This window comes from Hylaeus volcanicus, chromosome 1 (assembly GCF_026283585.1).
Source record: "Hylaeus volcanicus isolate JK05 chromosome 1, UHH_iyHylVolc1.0_haploid, whole genome shotgun sequence".
NCBI classification, from domain to species: Eukaryota; Metazoa; Arthropoda; class Insecta; order Hymenoptera; family Colletidae; genus Hylaeus; species Hylaeus volcanicus.
Genome location: NC_071976.1, coordinates 19806787 through 19822798, shown reverse-complemented (window position 1 = coordinate 19822798; position 16012 = coordinate 19806787). Strand labels below are relative to the sequence as shown.

The following is a 16012-nucleotide window of genomic DNA, read 5'->3' as shown; positions in this document are numbered from 1 at the left end:
TTATCCCCGGTACGAGCTACCGTTCGCGTGTTGTTTTCGAACGCCGGAAGAGAGGATCGTTGTATGTATCCCTTGGACGCTGAATCGCGTTGCGGCCTCCGCGTTCAAATTAACGACAATTAATACCGTTCGCCGCGTCTAGCTTATTCGAGATCGGTCGTTTAATGCGTAAATTTCGACAAATGGAAATTTCGTGTTAATTCTGTCAACATTTTATCATTCTTATCGATCTTGCGAGCTGAATTTCTCTGGTCATCAAACTACTCACGTGTAGATATTATCATCATTGTCCTTAATGGAGTCGATCATGATATTGATCATGATCATTTATATTTAATATACGATACGTTTCTACCTCCGGTTTAAGTCTTCTTCGTTATATATAAATAACAATCAGGACAATGAGTCACGTATCCTTAAATTACCACCTCTAGTATCACTGTTTCTTTCTACAAGTTTCAACATCAACTAACACAACTTTTACCGGAAACAACTCCCCTCCCTGCAGTTTCCCTACTCACAACTGATCAGATTTTTCCAAAGCAGAAGCAACAATTATCTCCCATAGAATTAGAAAGTAAATAAAGCAACTAAAACGTCAATTTTCGTCGGTTAATTTTCGATCGCCGGATACCGCGATCATCATTTGTAAGTCCTTCGAGGATAAGAGTTACGCGCCACTCCGACTAGCGGCGAGCGTTTCAGAATCCGAAAAGGTACGGTTGTAAATCTGTTGGCGAGCGGCAGCGTATGGCAGCGCGTCTAAACAGGTGCGCGTATATCGCTTATCCGGCGTCGATCGCCGCCGCCATGTGCGCTAATGCGTTTGAACTAAATAGTCGCGCACTGTCATCCTCGCAGCGTTCCATTTGTCGGTCGCGCTAGGGATAACGGGTGACTCGTTAATTCGGGATCAATTAGCGCGTCACGGCGCGTCACCAGCGAATGGGGCGTGCACCGGAGGCGTCCCCGCTCGCCCCCTACCCTCCGCGATACGAATATTTCTCGGCCACGTAAATTCTACTAACTACGTTCCCGCTTTCGCCCATAAACGTTTGCGTTTCCTTTCCTTTTCTTTTATTTTGTTTTTTTTTTTTAATTTCACGAGGGGACGAAATTTGTTAAAAGTCGAAAATCGTCGAGCGGTTGCGGCGCAATTATTCTCGATACTTAAATTTCTTCGAAAGGATACTCGCGGTTTGGAATGCCGGGTGATTAAATTCCTCGTTTAATGTACAATGTAATGAGGAGAAACGCGTGAGTTGAGGAGAATTCATGCGAAATCAGATATTAATTTTATTATATTAATTTGTGGAGCATTGATTTATGGAACAATAAATTGGTAAATACTGCTCCAAGATGGAGCTCTCTTTAACTTTTAAAATAAGCGAGCCGCCAGTAATCGAAACATTCTCCCAACCAATTTTTCTAATCAAAATGATGAGAACCTTCCACAAAAAAAAAAACAGCACACCGCTTCGGGGGACTCGTCACGTACTTAGAAAGGAAGATTTGATTGGATAACTGCTTACGATCAGCGTTGTACACCTGGATGAATCGCCTGGAGGAATTCGAGGGCAGGAAAATAACACAGAAAGAACAAGCTGGTATTTTTAATTCGATTTAATCGGTGGCAACATGTAAGCGGGTTACATAGATTATATCGACCACTTATTGTGAGACACTGGGATATACGTGTATATACCTTTCGAGTCTGTCTACGCGTATAACATATACATGTATATAATCGTCCGTACGTTGGTAGAATAATTAGGAATATACAGTGTGAGATCGTTTTCGTGTTCACGCGACCGTGCGCACTCATACATACAGAATAATATATAGAATCTTCGCGCTGCTATTAACTTTATCTCGTATCATACATATACACATTACGGACCAGTCCTATTTACAACTATGTACAGAGAAATAAATAATTTAAGCGTCTAATCGATAAGGATCGGTATCGAGCTCGCGCACCAGAATCGTACCCGAGCCGATACACATGCACGAGTCGATAAATATAAAGTCTCAGTCGGCGTACGATCGTACCAACCAGAAAGAACACGCTGTTCCTCTGACGACTGTCGTGCTTTTCCTTTTAACCCTCCTCTTTCGCGCGGGTTTTGTTTTATTTCTCGAAACAGAAATTATTGGTTGGATATTTACATATTCATGAATTAATCGATGTTGGAGCCGAGTGATAAGTGGCCGTCAGAGCTGTGTTAGACGTGTCCAAGAAAAGTTTATCGAAATTAATGAGAAATGTTTGCGTTATCAATTCGTGTTCCGCAAGTGAGGGATTAAGGGACTCATTGTTTCGCGATTCATTCTCTTTGCTATGTCTCCGTAGAGTAGAAAATTGGTAGTATTTGGTAGTAACTTAACTAGGGGATCGCTGTCCCCGTCCTTGTTATCGATTTCTTTTAATCACTGCTCATAGACTCTTAAAAACTCTCGAAGAATCCATAAAACTATCGAAAACAATCTGGTCAAACTAATTATGTACTAGTAAACTATCGAGTAACTAGAGACTGTGCTCCAAGGATTAATAGCGTCGCGTCTAAGCCAGGGTCTGCTGGATAAGCCTTACTAATGACGTCGGCTAACAGATTCGAGCAGAAACGCTGGAACGTTACTACGAGTATCAAAAATACTAATGAAGGAATAGGAGCGCTGTGTTCTGATTAGTGTGAGTAATTATATGACCAATGGGTGATCAATTTACTTTGCTCGATAGTACGAGTCTTGTTACTTAAAGAGTAGAGCCAAAGCATTGTACACTTTCTATATTTGATAAAGAAGGAAGAAGTATTTTGTTGTCTGGAAAATCCACGTCGATTTTTGGTAGGTGGTACAGGTCTGAATATATCGGAATGGTTGGAAACAAATAACATCTGTACATTCCTTAAAAGGTGGAAAGATTGTGGAGCAAAATAGTACCTATTAAAAATTGGCACGAACTTTCTGGACAACCCAATAGTAATACCTCTTCCTCCTTGTTTCAACCGTCACTTGGACACAGTTCAAAGAATTTCTGATACTGCTAAACGAAATTGATCGTATTCTCCACCCTCTATGGCTTCTAAAATACTGCGATGGTAACTGATGGTAACCTCCTTCTATCTCTAAACCACCCCAAGTGCAGGAAAAGCCCCAAGGTCTGGATCAAGTATGCACATACTCTATGACTCGAAATGAAAGGCCTCGACCAAACTCATGCGAGAAAAAGCGTACAGCCTGAGCCTTTACTGCGGATGAGTGCCCCCAGTCACGATTTCCTCACCGTCCTCGTCCACGGGCACCGTCGAGTGATCGTACAGGCCTTGGGCCATCAGCTGCAGCTGCAGGGGATTCTTCTGGCCGCTGGCCTTCTTAATTTTCGCCCTCTTGTTCTGGAACCAGATCTTGATCTGTGCCTCGTTCAGTCCGAGGTCTCGCGATAGCTGCTGCCTCCTTCTCTCGGTTAGGTACCGATTCTCCGCGAATTCTCTCTTCAGCCTGGCCAGTTGCTCAGCGCTGAACGCCGTCCTCGGTCTTTTCTCCTCGGGGGAGGCTGACTTGTTGGGGTTCTGGGTCCGTTTCACCCTCCGTGTCCTTGGACCTGAAATCGTTAAAATCATAAAAAATATTTTCAATGTTCCTTCAATTTTTCACAACTTGAAGGTAATTGTTAGTATTAGATAGGATAGCTACAATGACCGAAATAATGATAATAATGGTGCTTGTTATTATTCCGCAAAAAGGTGCCCAACACCTTCTAAGAGCAGTCAGTCGAATATTAAAAGCGTTAGTGTGGAAGAGATACTTGTTTCAAAAACACTTTGAAAATTCTCGGGTACAAGATACGAAATAATCTTAGGTTCGCGGTGAAATTCATGAGAAATACTATTGATAGTGCAATTTTTTGAACGTATGGTAAGTACACAGATTTATAAAGTTTAAAAATGATAAAAAATATTTTATGTTGGTTTAGTATTTTTAAAGCACAGTAGCAGTTGTGTGAGAGTGCTTCATGTAGCCAGAATCGTGATATCAATAAAATTATTCAGTAGAGCTTGCTCAGGCTAGGACGACTATGAATTATAAAGAAGAAGGCTCAGTCTCGGGAGGAATTGCCAGTCGTGCGTGGTCTGTCGACTTTCTAGACATGGTCCACGTCCCCTGTTATTCATGGTGCCGCATTCCCCTTAACTGGGGTCCAATCTTTCCGTCTCCCCCGCGATACACTCGAATTCGCGACGGTGCACACCCACGATCCGTAAATCCCGCTGAAACAAATGACGCCGGGGGAAGATTTATAGGCGAAGTTCGGCCAAATCTTCCGCGCGACAAGTATGTAAATGGTAATTAAGCGGAACAGAATGAGGTCCCTTTGAGGCGGTGCTCGGCTGCCTGACTATCTGCGCGACGGCGGATAATTTTCTTTTGCAACGAGCATCGAACGCGGTTCTACCTGTAGCTGCTATCGAGCCAGGCCTAGATTATCACCGTGTGTTTCCAAATTGGGTGCGCGCCTAGACCCAGACGGAAAAAATCTATGTCCGCTGGCCCCGACGCGTGTTCGCTCCGATGAATATTTATAAGCGGCATGACATCGAGACACGCGCTATCGATAGCGAACTGGCCATCGAACGCACTTTTTTTACTCTCGGTTGCGTAACGGACCGAATTGTGAAACGTAATTAAGCTAACCCCTGTGGAGCTAAGTGAAAGAATTCTTGAAAAAGAGTGCTGTAGAATTATTAGATACCCTTCTTGAGGGTTGTAGCACCCCAGTGATAGCGTAAAAACATATAAAAATCCAAGAAGCTATTATGCGCTTTTTCCTTCAGTTAAAAATTGTTTCGGTAGAAATTAACCCTCATCGTCGTATTTGTTTCAGTGGGGAACACCTGACGAAGACTCCAAGAAAGACAAACCTGACTCAGAGCTGAGGTGGTAAGTAAACATATAAGAATATGATAGAAGATAAAGGTCACCCCACTAAATCCCCAATTCCAACCCAGTCCCCCATCTCAGCTGCTCAGAAGCTCCTCGCCAGGGTAGCTCGCGATAGTCGAAACCGAGAAATTCCGTGTTCGCGCTCGATTGAGATCTAGCATCTCCGATCGATCACCCTTGGACGCGCTCTTTAATTAGCGCCCGATGGGAAACGTAGATCACGATTGGGGGTAATTAGTAACACGAGTGGCGCGGGACCACCCTGAGCGGGCAGGACCTTAGACGCGACGTATCTGGGACACAACGATTGCTGGGGGATGGTAGATCGCGGATATAGGCTGCGGACAATTAAGTTCTGCGAACGAGCGCAGGTGGTATCGAGTGGTACGTTCATGCCGCGGCAACTCGATGTTTCATGCTCGCGATTATACATGAGCTGCGCGGCTGAGATCGCGAACACTCCGGTGACGCTAAATCGGAACTGGAACGACTGTTCGAGAAACTGGTATTTCTTTACGGAACCCAATCGCCGCGAGTGTTGCAAATGGCCGCGTGTAATTAGGCGAGCGCGATTTTTCGATAGAGCCTCGCTATCCCGGGAAACGCGCGTCGATTTACATAGGAAACTGGTTTCCAGATGTAACGGTCGCCAAAGTCAATTGATTAAGCGGATACGGAGGAACGTTGGAACCAGAATCGCTGCTATGGCTAAGTAGTCGCGCCGCGCTTCCTTGATAGCGCGATTAACCAAGACGTATCTGTCCGTTGCGCGACGAGGACACGCGGATGGTCCTTGGGACGATGAAAATAGTCGCTATTGAGGACGTTGCCAATGTAAGTCATACGCAATTTCGTTTAAAGTTGAATAAGTTCAGAATAAAGTCATGTTTTGTGAAGTATGTGACCAGTGAGGAAGTGATGAATAATACAAGTAAACGAAGAACTCAGAAGATCCGAATAAGGAAGATGCAGAGAACTATAAGAAGCAAGAACACCTTTCACCGATACCAACTAAATTTTAACAGAACCTGTTACACCTACCGGAAGAGGGCCTATCGGAGTATCTGGTGCAGTAGACCCACGCAGGGAAAGGGCTCTGTCCGCTCAGTCCACCCGGTGTACTCGAAGCTGTGCTGGGTGTGCTACCAGAGCTGCTGTCTCCGCTCAAAGAATCGCCGCTGATGGTGGACGACGTGGATCCCAAAGTCGGCGCTCCTGTTACGGAGCTTCCCGTAACGGAGCTTCTGCTGCTCGCCAAGCTCTCGAGGCTTCCGCTCCTGCTGAGGGCGCTGTTCCTCTGCAGAGGCGAGGTCAGTCCGCAGTGGGACGAAAACAGGTCCCTCTCTCTGTGCACCGAAAAGCTGGACGCCTGAGGTCTCGAGGGCGACAGTCTGTTGGACGACAGGCTCAGATCCCGCGGCAACGACAGAGGACTGTGTCGCGGTATTGGAATTGGGATCGTCGAGTGTCCACTGGTCAAAGTTGGCTGCTTGGGAGCTTTCGTGCTAAGGATCGCCTCTCTACCGAAGTCTGGTCTCAAAATGTTCACCACGCTGAATCGTAGAGGCGCCTCCGCGTCTTTCCGATCCTGTTGTTGATCTTGATGAGGCACCACGTGTCTCTCCGGAGATCGAACTCGATGGGGATGGTGGTGATGGTGATGGTGGTGGCCACCGAGCCCCAGTCGAAGACCGTATGCAGCGTCCATCGTTACCAGAGCTACGCTCATCTTTTGATTCTTCGAATCGCCTTGTTTAGGGCTGATGTGAATATCTCTGATGACAATTGGAAGATCGAGTCTGAACTTGGACGCTAGCCCTCTGTCGTCATCATTGCGAAGGAGCACGGAAGCACGCTCGTTTAATTACATTCAACTGTCTATCGGATGAATGTGTCACAATGTAGGTCGCAACACTGATATTCACAAGCTAGGGGTCCTTTAGAGTCTTATGATCACTGACACGTGTCACTGTTGTACCCCCTTCACTGATTGTTTGTAAACACGAATCGTCCCTTGACTTCGCGTCACCGAATTTTCAGGGTCCTCGTGCGTTATCGCGTGATGTTTTGGACGATGGTGCGCCGCGTCGATCACGTGGCTATGGTTCGCCTAACAGCGAGACGCCGCAGAGTCCGGTGTCCCGGTTGCCCTAAGCGAGATTAACGGTTCGACGCTGGATCTGCTCCAAGCCTGAGACAGTCTCCTTCGTATTGGCTTTTCCCGAGGTTTCCGAGGACTCGAGCGAGTGCTGTGACGGGTCTGACTGGCTGTCCATCCGTCGCTCAGTGATGTCTAAACTAGGGGAACTGTGGTCCCTACTTACCGCTCTCCCCTCCGCCCCCCCATCGCCCCTTCACTCCTCCTACGCCCCAGCCTGGAGTGCAGTGCACTAGACACCCTCGATTGTATCTCTATTAACTCTACAGTCACAAGCTCCGCCCTCTGCCGTAAGGTCTACCTTACTCCCCTCTCGTTGACGAGTCCCCACCACCAGTGGCAGGGATAGTAGGGGGCTGGAGCTAGAGTCCGCTGCGATCGATGCCGCTGCAACGCTCCAGTCTCGTTTCAACAGCGACGCGATTTTTGTCCTATTCGTTGCTCCTTCCACCCTCGCACCATTTCGAGAACCATCTGCTCCTGCACTTCTTGCGAACTGCGTTGCTTCTTATACAGTTCCGAAATAGTCGGTCACTCCGATGTTAAACTTTCTTGAGACTATACGGGCCTCCTTGAGATTACTCTTTAACCATTTACATACTCCTCTCAGAAAATTAACCGAAGATCCTCGATAATAACGTAGGGATCGATCTAAATTGAGAAATCGATTAATGAAATTTACGTTTTCGAAGCCAAGTCACGTCCGTCTCAGAGTTTTAGCCGAAGAATCGGAAGTATCCGCGCCACTGCGAATCTTAGGAAGAGCCGCAGCTTCTCCCCGCCCCATTTTAATCCCCCACCCGCGTTCGCGCGGAGATATCGCCCACATTCTCGCCCCTCCCTGCGACGCCACGCCTACACAGCCTCCCCTCCCACTTTACCGGTACCCACTACTCCATACTTTTGTTCCTCCCCACCAAGCTCTCCCATCCAGGAGGCAGCTAATTCATTTCTTCGAGTCGACAAGCGTTCTCTCGCTGACGTGGATTTTATCGTGGCCGACGTCGAAATTGCTTTATACAAAAATTTGCCCGAGCGTCTATCCAGCTCCAACGCCTTTTTTTCGGGGTGGGGCTCCGGGACGGTTAACGAACAAATGTATTATCCATCTCCGCGGCAGATGCTGGCCTGCAGACTCCCTTTCCGCGTCCATTCTCTCCTTGTTGCCTCCGCACTTCCGACTACGTTCTGTCACGTGACTCTGCTTCACGGTCGATCAATCGTTAGGCCACTTCGTGTTCGATCCGAGGGATTGAATTGATTGTTTGTTCGGAGCTGGATTTGTGACAGCCGCTGCTCTTCGAAGGGTTCGTATCCTCGACGCTGATCGTTCGATACGACCACGTGACAACTTACTTACGGCCAATTTTACTTGAAAATTGAGAATTTTAAATGGGTAGTCAAGAATGCTATCTTTAGAAAGCGAATTCTTTGAGTTTCAGAAATTTCTTGAATGGACAATAAAGTTTTAAAGTGATTGGTATTGGAGTAATTACATTTTTGCTAGCGGATAATTTTTTGTAGGAGTACCGTACGCCTCATCGAAACGAATGTTACATCCTCGAATAGAACACAAAATAAGCTTCCGAAAAATATTTTTCATATCTCCCTTAATCGCGAGGACTCAAAATGGAGTTGTAGCTAATACTGCCCGACGCATCAACGCTTCCACGCCATCGCTCTAGGCATTATATTCCTATCGCTGATACAATTCTTTCAACAAATTCTTTTCTATATCATTTCTAAGAAACCTATCCATCTACGCGTACAAAAAAAGAGAATTCGTTTTTGTTTCGACGCAAATGAGGTATAACACCCTATTGACGGTGAAAGGTAACTTATCGCTTCCGCGAGTTTAGATCGCCACGATTCCGTCGTGTGTTTAAGGACAGTTGGCGTAATTAACGTCATTAGAAACAGCGATGTCACACTCCACCGATGCAGGGAAAATTACAGCTATTAACTCTTTCAACGTCTAATCGAGCGAGGCACTCTTCTTCTGTGGAAACGTTATTTGCTCGCGACACGAAAGGAGTGAGCCTATGCATTACAAACACGCGAGACTCTTAACCAGCCGTCGTTAAAAACGCTGCAATTAACGGCCGTAATCGAATTCATCTACAAGGAGGTCACACACACTATCGCGCGATACGCGTTAGCCTGCAATTAACGAGTCGTTCACGTGTCAAACCAACGTGGACGGTTATCGATCATTTGTTACATGATTTCTGGACACGTGAGAGAATTGCACCGTCAGATGTTAAACAAAAATGGTGTTTCTACTTGGTTGCTTTCGGCAATTCAACCATTCCCAACGAGACGCTAATCGCCGCGACACGTTCAATATTTTATACAAGGTGGCCGGTAATTGTTCAAGTGATACGATAATCGTGGAAACGCGACTAATTTGTTGATGTCAAATTTCTTTGTCACCTTTAATCGGTAATGCAAATAGCGCGACAACCGTGGCGCGATAAGATACTTGTTCGCCAGTTTTTCACGTCGGGGAAATACCCGCGTTTCGCGGTTAACTCGTTTATACGCGTGCGACAAACAGTTGCGCGCCAGAGGCGTTCGAAAATTTCGTATCTGACCGCGGTCGGATTGGCTAACCGAACGGAAGGCGACTCCTTTGTTCGGGCAACGCCAAGTTCGCGAAGAAACGTGTAAGATCGTTGTTACGGTCTACGGTTTTATTAATGACCACACCTAGAGGGATACCAGCTGCCACGTGAACCACAAAGCGATCGTTAGTCCCTGGCTCGATTCGTGTAAGAACAATAATAGAGATAGCCGCCATAAATAACCTTAACGTGTCTATCGATCAATAGAGGCCTCGTCTAAGAGCGGGGCCGCATTCTATACTACTTTCGAGCCGGAACACGGACGGGAAGGGATCGAGCCTCCGAACTAGTTTTCAACAACGTCTTTCTCTGCTCCAAAACACGTGGTATTCGTCGGCGATGCTCCGAAATTCGACCAATAATCGACCTGGCCTTTTAGCTATGAAAATTTGATTTGTAAGTGGAAGTTTAGTTCGCGAGAAGGCTCCTTCGGGGGTAATTGACTCGTGAAAGTCTTGGAAAATATCGCGTTGATAGGTTTGTAGGTGGAAATTGTTAACCCCTTCGTGGTAACGATATCGTTTTTTCATTTTAAGGTCTGCTCGCTAAACTCATTTGGTTCGGTATGCTTTTTCAAGATTACAGTCCCTCAGATGCTCGAAAATCGGTACCATCAATTATCAATTAGGGAAACACGGGTAGAGAATTTTTTCGCGAAGAACAGCGAGCCTCAACCCCTGGTTTGATTAGTCGCCTGAAGCATCAGCGTTACCAGCAGATGTTCCTAAAATGTAGCACGTTCCAGGAATCCGTATTAGACCTGAAATCGAGCCATAAACGCAGAGGTTTACGGGTGGCACTAGCTGGAGAAACATAAACAGTGGTGGGAACGACTCCTGGTCATGAACACACTTGATCAATATCTGAAACACGATACAACGATAAAGCAGCCTACACAATTTAAATCACATTTTCGAGAAAGCACTCCGAAGCGCATTAAGAAAGGAAATAATTTGCCGCTGCGTCCAGCTGCTAGCACAAAAGGGTTAACACGTCGCGAGTACAATCTCCTTTCGCCTACTACATCAGCGATCAACCTCAAGATTGACGATCTGTACAATATTAACAAAGCAAATATGTTCGACCCATTTCTTCCAAACCGCCGGCTCGCAAAAACGGAGCCGCTGTTAATTCATTCGAACACGGCCCTCGAGTGCCCAACCAGTGTTCCGACAGCAGCCAAAGGGCTTTCTGCGACGCAACGAGGCCCAGACGTTGTCATCCATCTCTCCGTTGCCAATGTATTCCAACAAGAACGCTCCATCGCAGGGCAAACGCAGTTAATTCGTTCGTTAGAAGCTGATCCCTGCGCGCAACGTCGAAGGACTCCGATCCAAAAGAGAAAACGCCTAGGGCGAGACCAATCGCGAGGCTCGTACGTCGGGGATTGATTGGGTTTTTCGTTGGGCTTGCAAAAGGAAGAACGGGACGCGGGATCTCGCCGCGGCGATCATTATTCCCCGAACGCGATTTGTAAACGGGTTCTATTTATGGCACTGCAAACTCTATAATCAGCCGCCGCAGGGGCGACGACTTATTTAGAATAATTAATGCAGGTACGACCTCGCCAACCGGTTCCCGACCAATCGAACGTCGAGCGTCCCCACTGCGTTGCTCCCACAGGGGAAGTTGGGGGCATGGTCGATCGCTGGCGACGCCCAGCGATGCTCGATACACATGCAACCTCGCGTGCGAGCGCCCCTCCCCTCTCACGCTGCTTTTTCGAGGGCCCAGCGATATTTTCTAGAGCAGAAGCCTGCGCGTAGCCATGCGCGTCCGAAGCAGGCGTCGCGAAATCCTCCCGCAATCTCGCGACTTTCAGGCGCAATTTTTGAGAATCGCTTTCGACGACGTCGTTTCTGCGAGCTGGTGCACCAAGTGCGACGAAAGTGTGTTCCATGTCCGATTCACGATTAGGCTGCAGTGACACGGGTCAGATGGATTCGAGTATAATAGTTGAATTGGAAGTTTGGATGAGGTCGATTGTATTGTATACATCATAACGTAGGTTACCAATCTGATGACGAACAAAACATTAATCGAGTAGCTTTCGAATAATGCACCCTCGATATGCTTAAAAGTACAATGAATAAAATCCCTGTTAACATTTTGAACAACCAATTCCTCGTCAATTAAATACACGTCCATAACTCCATATCATCCTTCCGAATTGTACCCACGTCCTCCAAGCGATCATCTTCGACGTTTCGAGATCTCCGAAACGATTCAGTTGGCCAGACGTACGTCTGGCCACAAATGTTTTCTGCCAAGGAGGGGAAGGCTTTGGTAATAAATGCGAGCGTCGGGACGCGTGAATCCAGATAACTACGCGATCAATCGGGCTGATTGAAAGTATCCGACGGGCCAGGCCTGTCGTACATCTACGAAAGTGCACTCCCCCTTTAAATCCCCTGGCCAGACACACCCTCGAGCCACACGAGACACGCCGTCGATGATTCCCCTAATCCCGTTTATAAACACTCGTCGACCACTCCCACCTCCCCTGCTGCGGAGGGATGATGCGCTCGCCCTAACCCTTGGCAACGTTTGCTCGTTTTCACGGCCTGTTACGCGTCCCGCGATCGCCTGGCTATATTTATACGCTGGCTGAGATAATGTACACCCGGTACACGCGAAGATAACCGAACCCTGGGGAAGCGGTATGCCGCTTATGAACCGTTCTAACACGATGGGGAACCGCAAAGTGTACTGATTTATCGGCGGGGAGGTGATGAACAAGGCGGACCGCGTTGTCTCTCGTCGAGACGCTCCTACAGCCCGCGGGAGACTTGTTACTGAGGATCAGGGTCCTCGCAAACAGTCCAACTGGGCTCACGATGGCTCTCAGAAAGCGAGAACTCGATTTAGTTCAGGGAAACAATCGCGAATCGACAATGTCGAGGCTTGATGAAACTTGGTTCGTAGGCATTGAAGATTATCGGGCAGGAATTTTTGTACCAGCTGTTAACTACAACAAATTGTCTTCAGGGAGTGCAAGAAAGTTATGGATAAGATTATCTACTTGGTTAAGTTTCCGAGTAATTCACAGAGATGGAAAGAAATTTCCACAGTAGATGTCCGGAACTTTTATTCGGAATTCATAGGGGTCACCTCGTCCTGGAATTATTCTCGAGCAACCCACTTATACGCCACATTTATCCTAAAAACCTTGATCGCGTTGATTAAAACGTAAACCTTCGTACCCCGGAAAAACAGGAAAATAGACTCGAACCATTCGCACAATTCCTATGAAAAGAGACCACGCTCCGTTCCTGTCAACATCGACGACCGTTCAGGTCTCCAGGTTTTCTCGAAGATCGCCACATAAATTACCCGTTCGTCCGTTAAGCTATCGAAGCAAGGGGGACTCGTCATTCAGATTTTTTCTATCCCACCCCTAAACCGCATTCTGCCATCGTGTCCCAGCGGCAAAAGGGAACAATACGACCCGCCTAACCCAACAGGAGAACCAATTACCGAGGACGGACTTTTTCCCCGTGCGCCCGTTAATCACATTAATCCATTTACGAGCGAGCGAACGGGCCGTGTACAGATCCGAGGACGGCGAGCGAAAAACGCCACGAATACGTTGGAACCGCTGGGGCCAGGACGGTCGGCTCGAGGAAGCCGATGTAAAATTGGTACGTGTTCTGCGTAATCCAGCACCTCGGCCCGGCCGAATATGGCGCTGCCCAGGCCCCAGGCCTCGCATAAGCTGAACCCGCGGTTGCGCCCAGTGCCTTCTATTCTAATGGTCGTGGCTCTCTTCGCTGGTAACGAGCTGCCCGACGACGCCGCGAACGCTCGCCACAAGTTAAGTAGATGAAGAGGATCGTGCTGTGCGCCCGTCTTCGGCTGGACGGGCTGCTCCGCGGCTCCTAGCAGCCCACCTGGTCGAACTCGTCGATATCCTTCTGGGTTGGTTCCTGGGTTGTGCTGGGTTACCCCAGCAGTGGTTGTGTTAAACTAGCTACAAGAAGTAACCTGAGAGTAAGCAAAAATTATATCCAATCGTAGGTTTTAAGATAGCTTTGAGGACCACTAGCGTGAGAATCATGCTGCATTAAACTCCCAGCGTTAAGAAAGAGTATCCGAAAAGATTTCCTTAGCTCTGCTCTTCCTTTCTTAGAGCTAAGGACCACTAGCGTGAGAATCATGCTGCATCAAACTGCCAGCGTTAAGAAAGCTTTTTAGCTCTGCTCTTGCTTTTTTAGAGTTGAACTTCAAGTACCCTTCAAAAAAGAAGGCTAGTCATTGCAAACACCTCCCTTCAGCAGCTGCTTTGTTAATTCTCGCACTGATTAAAGAATAACACTGCCCACTGTTCCCAGTACTTAAAGAGCTACAGCCTTCAAGACCTGAAACCGTTCAGCTTACTCCAATTATTTCTCCACCTCTCCACGATACGACAGAAAAGAAAATTAGCCAACGTTGCCGTTGGAAACTGGTTCCTCGTGTAATAGCAGAGGCATTAAGCGGCGGAAAGAAGTTCACCGTTGTGGCGAACCGAGACAAAGTCCCTCCGACCGATCCTCCAGCAGCGCATCGCGCTAAGCGCGCGAGAATGGGCGATGAAGCAGCCTCGATTATTACGCGATGAATCAGGGAGATTGAGCGAGGCGGTTCTTGTTCGGCATTAATCAGGTTTTCCCGCGTGTTTTGATGTTAGCTTCGGTAGGGTGCCTTGGTCTCTGTTCTACCGTCCGTGATGGATGGCCCTCGGACTCCTCACGCGGAGAGTTTTTGTTAGGGACGTCTTGTTCGGGTCCGGGGTTGGTGTCTTTGGAAGTGGCGCGTATGGGGTAACAGTTCTGCGAGAGGGTTCTCGAGATTCCGATGCCTAATGTAGTAGCAGGCATATGATAGTTAATATCGTTCGGAATTCCTCTGTGCCATCTGCTTGCTTCTAGAAAGGGATTAAATTTTTGTTGAAATCCTAGCGCGAGATTTACTTCGTGGATATGTGAATGTTGATTCGCAGTAGATCAGTCGACTCACCTGAGCTTCTAACTGAGCTTTCCTTCTTTTTCACTATTAACCCTTTGCACTCCAGATTGTCTGATTTCAGTACAGTTCTGTCGAGTTTGACTCGCCATAGGACATCAAAGGGTTAACATAAACCTATAAACCTTGCCTACTAGTTGAACCAACTGACCTCACCCCCTCACCTTTAACCCACTACCCCCTTTCTTCATCTAATACCCCAAGAATCACCTGCACCAGGTTATCACCTACCAAAGACCCATTTCCGTACGAAACGTCTCTTCATACGCCTCAAGCAGGTCACGGAGACACCGACCAAGAAAAAGATGAGTCAGGAGGCCCGAAGAGTTCGAGACTCCTCGGATTAGTCTCGCTGAGAAAACGAGGCGCAGGTGTCGCCGGACTTCTCGGTCACGGCGCGGCTCCGACAATCCAAAGGCGTCCATGTTTCGAAAACACAATTCGTTCCATCCGGATTGTTATCACCGGAAAAGGCCAGTACCTGAAAAGCCCATCGATTTCGTCACGGTGTGGGCCTCCGTGAGCCGAGTAATTTTTCCAGGAGGCACGATTTCACTCGCGACTGCCCTTCGCATTCTTTCCAATTCGAGCATTCGTTTCGCAATGAAAACGGCGAGAATTCACTTTTGAAAATACTCAGACCTGGTGAAACGACTTCTAGTGGAACTGCAGTCCTTCTAATAGGAGAAGAAATAATAAATATAATGAAGAAATGGTGTGTAACAAAGAAATACTTCACCATAGCACTAACAATTGATACGTAACGGAGCTCCTATGGAAAATGCGTGTTTTCAAGAAATGATTCCATTATTCCGAGGATGATGGCGAGTATCTAATCAAAACCTGTCGATTCATCACTTGCTACAACGTAGAGTTATAGCGCCACTCGCATAGCAAGCTATCGACCTTTATAGTACCTAGTTATTATCGAAGAGTTCGTGAAACTCCACGCGAGTTCTCTTGTCAATCAGACAAGACTTCATCCACTTTCTTTGCCAGAGGCTGGAACATCCAGGAGTAGTTTTCGTTCCTTTGGAGTCTGGGACTAGGGATGACCGACACGCGTACAAAGGGGATCTGTGTCCTTATTGTTCATTGCGGTGAGCGTTCCCGGGGGCCACCAGTCAGGAGAGAGGCCTGGTAGTCGAAGAAGGGTTTGTTTATACTCGGGCTTTACGGGGGGCCTCATTGTTCACTGTGACCAATTGCGCGCCAGGGGGTCCGTCGCTCAGGAAGCGTTCTTCTTTTTCATTCTAGGGCGAAAATGTCTCGAAGGGAGCAG

General features: G+C 47.4%; 1 protein-coding gene across 1 annotated transcript; it reads right to left on the bottom strand.

The window, feature by feature from the left end:
* Positions 1-2488: 2488 nt before the first annotated feature.
* Positions 2489-7207, bottom strand: LOC128880741 (homeobox protein engrailed-1a-like). The gene is made up of 2 exons (XM_054131170.1): positions 5986-7207; positions 2489-3604 (listed from the first exon to the last, which is right to left on the bottom strand). The coding sequence occupies exons 1-2, from the start codon at positions 6671-6673 to the stop codon at positions 3249-3251; spliced, it is 1044 nt and encodes a 347-aa protein (XP_053987145.1). The 5' UTR covers positions 6674-7207; the 3' UTR covers positions 2489-3248.
* Positions 7208-16012: the final 8805 nt, after the last annotated feature.

Excerpts from the sequence above, each read along its gene's own strand:
- LOC128880741 (XM_054131170.1), bottom strand. The coding sequence starts at position 6,673 with ATGAGCGTAGCTCTGGTAACGATGGACGCTGCATACGGTCTTCGACTG. Across the intron at positions 3,605-5,985 it reads CTCCGATAGGCCCTCTTCCG|GTCCAAGGACACGGAGGGTG; the intron begins GTAGGTGTAACA and ends TAACGATTTCAG.